At 45.4% G+C, this 3550-nt stretch overlaps 1 protein-coding gene across 1 annotated transcript; it reads left to right on the top strand.

Moving 5' to 3' along the window:
- Positions 1 to 351: 351 nt before the first annotated feature.
- Positions 352 to 2665, top strand: DCS_07893 (2-isopropylmalate synthase; the record flags this gene model as incomplete). Its single annotated transcript, XM_040805176.1, has 8 exons — positions 352 to 359; positions 443 to 591; positions 638 to 654; positions 772 to 1203; positions 1434 to 1458; positions 1509 to 1572; positions 1631 to 2528; positions 2606 to 2665. 8 exons carry the CDS (start codon positions 352 to 354, stop codon positions 2663 to 2665), a joined length of 1653 nt encoding a protein of 550 aa, XP_040655280.1.
- Positions 2666 to 3550: the final 885 nt, after the last annotated feature.

Below are 3550 nucleotides of genomic sequence, written 5' to 3'. Positions count from 1 at the left end.
TTATATCAATTACGTATTCTATGCTCATAAGAGCTTTACGTAACATTTGCTAGTAGCGTCTAGTGGGTACCACCCCACAAATGAGGAGCCGGTAATCCGAGTTGTCCATCCCAACTAACAACTTTCAAACCACCTTCGGTAATTCGAACTTTTTTGACTCATTCCGATACACCACGGTAGTCCTTTTTCAATTATTTATTATCATCAAGCATACATTCTCTGTGGGTCGAAACCTCGCAGGCTGCAAATCTGTACCCTTCCCTGCTTCTCGCTCTACTTATCATATCGAAACTCAACTTGCACTTCCCAGTCTCCTACTCCGATTGCCTCCGCGGTCCCCCACCCCCCATAATGCCAATGTAAGTTGCTGGAACTGCCCGCGAACGCTTAAACAAGCACCTTGGCACATGCGGGGGCTAACCTTCTTGACCCGTCTTTGTAGTCTCAAGGAGCCGTGCAAGAAATACAAGCCTTTCAAGGCAAGAGGCTCTCCCTACTCAAAACTCGATGTGACTGACTTGGCCAGCCACTACATTTGCCAAACCGGAAGTGGCCCGAAAATGTCATCGGCAAACCTCCTCGTTGGCTGTCGTATGTGATCTGGTATACGGATGAGGCGTCGCTAACACATGTGAAGCTCTTGTCTCCGCGATGGTAACCAGAGTCTCCCAGACCCAATGGTGCGCTTTGTATACCCGCGCAGGTCCATTGACCTTGCAACCCCCAACAAACCCTGCGACTAAGAGCTGATATGGACCGGCCAACGAACAGAACGGCGAGGAGAAGTGGCGCTATTTCAAGATGTTGTGCGACCTTGGCTACAAAGAGATTGAAGTCTCTTTCCCATCTGCGTCACAGGTCGATTTTGACTTCACTCGTCGCTTGATCGAGACCGAGGGAGCCGTGCCAGATGACGTATTCCTACAGGTCCTTTCACCCTGTCGACCCGATCTCATCCGGAAGACTGTGGAGTCAGTCCGTGGGGCGAAAAACGCTATCATTCACATCTATCTTGCTACAAGCGAGTGTTTCCGAGAAGTCGTCTTTAAACACTCGGAGGAGCAGACTCTCGAGCTCGCCGTGGAATGCACTGAGCTGGTCAGGTCTCTGACCAAAGACAACCCCGAGTCTTCAGAAACTCGATGGCAATTCGAATTCTCGCCGGAGTGTTTCTCCGACACGGATCCAGATTATGCCTTAAGGGTATGCCGCGCGGTGAAGTCTGCCTGGGGCGCCAACGGAAAAACTGGAGACCAGATTATATTCAACTTGCCGGCAACGGTCGAGATGTCGACACCGAACGTATATGCAGATTTGGTAGAATACTTTTGTAACAACATCGGAGACAGGGAGAACGTTTGCGTATCTCTGGCAAGTCATATCCTCTCCGTTGCTCTTGTATGCATCACAACCATGTTAATGATTCTTGGTAGCATCCTCATAACGATCGTGGAAGTAGTGAGTGTGGCCAGAACATACGCCCTAAATCGTTTTCTGACGCGGAACAGGCATTGCAGCAGCAGAACTAGGCCAGATGGCGGGAGCTGATCGTGTAGAGGGCTGTCTTTTTGGGTTCGTAACTCGCCGTTATCTTCATTTTTGTGATCCACAATGTAACATTAACCTGCAGTAACGGTGAACGAACGGGCAACGTCGATCTCGTCACCTTAGCTCTAAACCTTTACACGCAGGGTGTAAGCCCCCAGGTTGATTTTTCCGATCTGAACTTCGTCATCGATGTAGTCGAATCCTGCACCAAGATTCCCGTCCACCAACGTGCGCCCTACGGGGGATCTCTTGTATATGCTGCCTTCTCTGGTAGCCATCAAGATGCAATCAAAAAAGGATTCCAGAACCGTCAGCGCCATGGTCTATTAAGCCAAGACCCATGGGACAAGATGCCCTATTTGCCACTGGATCCCCAGGATATCGGTCGCAACTATGAGGCAATCATTCGCGTCAATTCACAATCTGGAAAAGGAGGGAGTGCTTTTATTTTGCAAGCGAAACTACAGCTCGACCTACCTCGCAATCTCCAGGTCGCCTTCTCCAACATTGTCCAGCGCCGCGCCGAGGAGCTTCAGCGTGAGCTACTGGCCAAGGAGATTACCCAGCTCTTTGAGGCAACTTATTTCCTTCCCGAGAACCCCCGCCTTAGCCTTGTTGATTATTGTATCACCCCCGACCGATCACAGTCCACTATGCCCTCTGCGCCAGGCAAGACGCAGGATACCAAGAGCCTTGTACGAATCTTTGAAGGCGTTATCCGTTTGGACGGTGAGGAGTTGAAACTGCGTGGCCGAGGTAATGGTCCAATTTCTAGCATGGCAGCTGCACTCAAGGATGTCGGCATCGATCTTGATGTTCATGATTATAAGGAGCATGCCATCGGTGAGGGTCGAGGTGTGAAAGCTGCATCATATATTGAATGCAAGCCTGCAGGAAGCGAGCAGACAGTCTGGGGCGTTGGTATCCATGAGGACGTGGTGCAGAGTTCGCTTCTGGCCTTACTGAGCGCGGCGAGCAATGTAAGTCATCTCGATATCGATGATCTGTTATGGGGGTGGACTAGGATCTGATAGCTAACAACGCTCTTTTATATCAGATCATCAGTAGCCGACCAACCAACCCTGCCCTTGGGCCCGCTGCAGCCACTGCTCCCTGAGTTTTGCTGATGTCGTATTTGTTCCTGGGAAAGGGTTCAATAGTAAATGAAGTGCGAGCGGAATGAAAGGGGTGGAGATGTATCCGCCATAATACTTTAGCTTACTCTGTACTCTATACTCCATACACGCTCCACGTTTATGTTTGTCAGAAGCCTTGGTATGAAAAAAATACAAGAACCTCTGTTATTGTAGAACGGATTGGAGATACAAATGTATGGATTGAATCTTAGTTGATTAACTCTGTCCTTTGCCCTGGATATTTAGGTCGGGGAAACGTTAGTTATATACTATTACTCTAGTTTATATATAGAGACCGCATCCTTATTCAAAACAGTCTTATATGATTTAGACTTATAGCAGTCCAATATAGCTAGCAGTATGTTTATTGTTCTATTTTTAATATATTCCTGCAGTATAATAATTATAAAGTTTTACTCAATATACTGTATAATAGCCAATCTTCTAATATATTACTCATAGTACTATTATAGAACCTATATAATAGGTATTTGGAAAGGTATAATAAATACTTAAATAGCTTTAAATAGTTAGTCCATATTATAACTTAGACCTATTAGTGGTAATTTAGGGGCTTTCCCGTCTAAATTATAATAGATTAAGGATTAAACTAACTTAATAAGTTTTAAATATTACTATACTCCTTTATGGAAATAAAGTAGCTCTTATTAATATTATACTACCTTAAGATATATAAAGGTACTAGAAGGGTAAATTAAGAAATTTAAGCTACCCTATAGATATTAATATTATTTAAGTAACTTAATTAGCCCACCTACCTAACTACCTATTAGCTAGCCCTAAATAATAAGAAGTCCTTAGATATAGGAGTTTGTCTAAATAAGCTATTGCTTAGCTATAAAATT

This window comes from Drechmeria coniospora, chromosome 03 (genome assembly GCF_001625195.1).
Source record: "Drechmeria coniospora strain ARSEF 6962 chromosome 03, whole genome shotgun sequence".
NCBI classification, from domain to species: Eukaryota; Fungi; Ascomycota; class Sordariomycetes; order Hypocreales; family Ophiocordycipitaceae; genus Drechmeria; species Drechmeria coniospora.
Note: the sequence above shows the minus strand (reverse complement) of the source record. Positions and strands in the feature narration are given on the sequence as shown.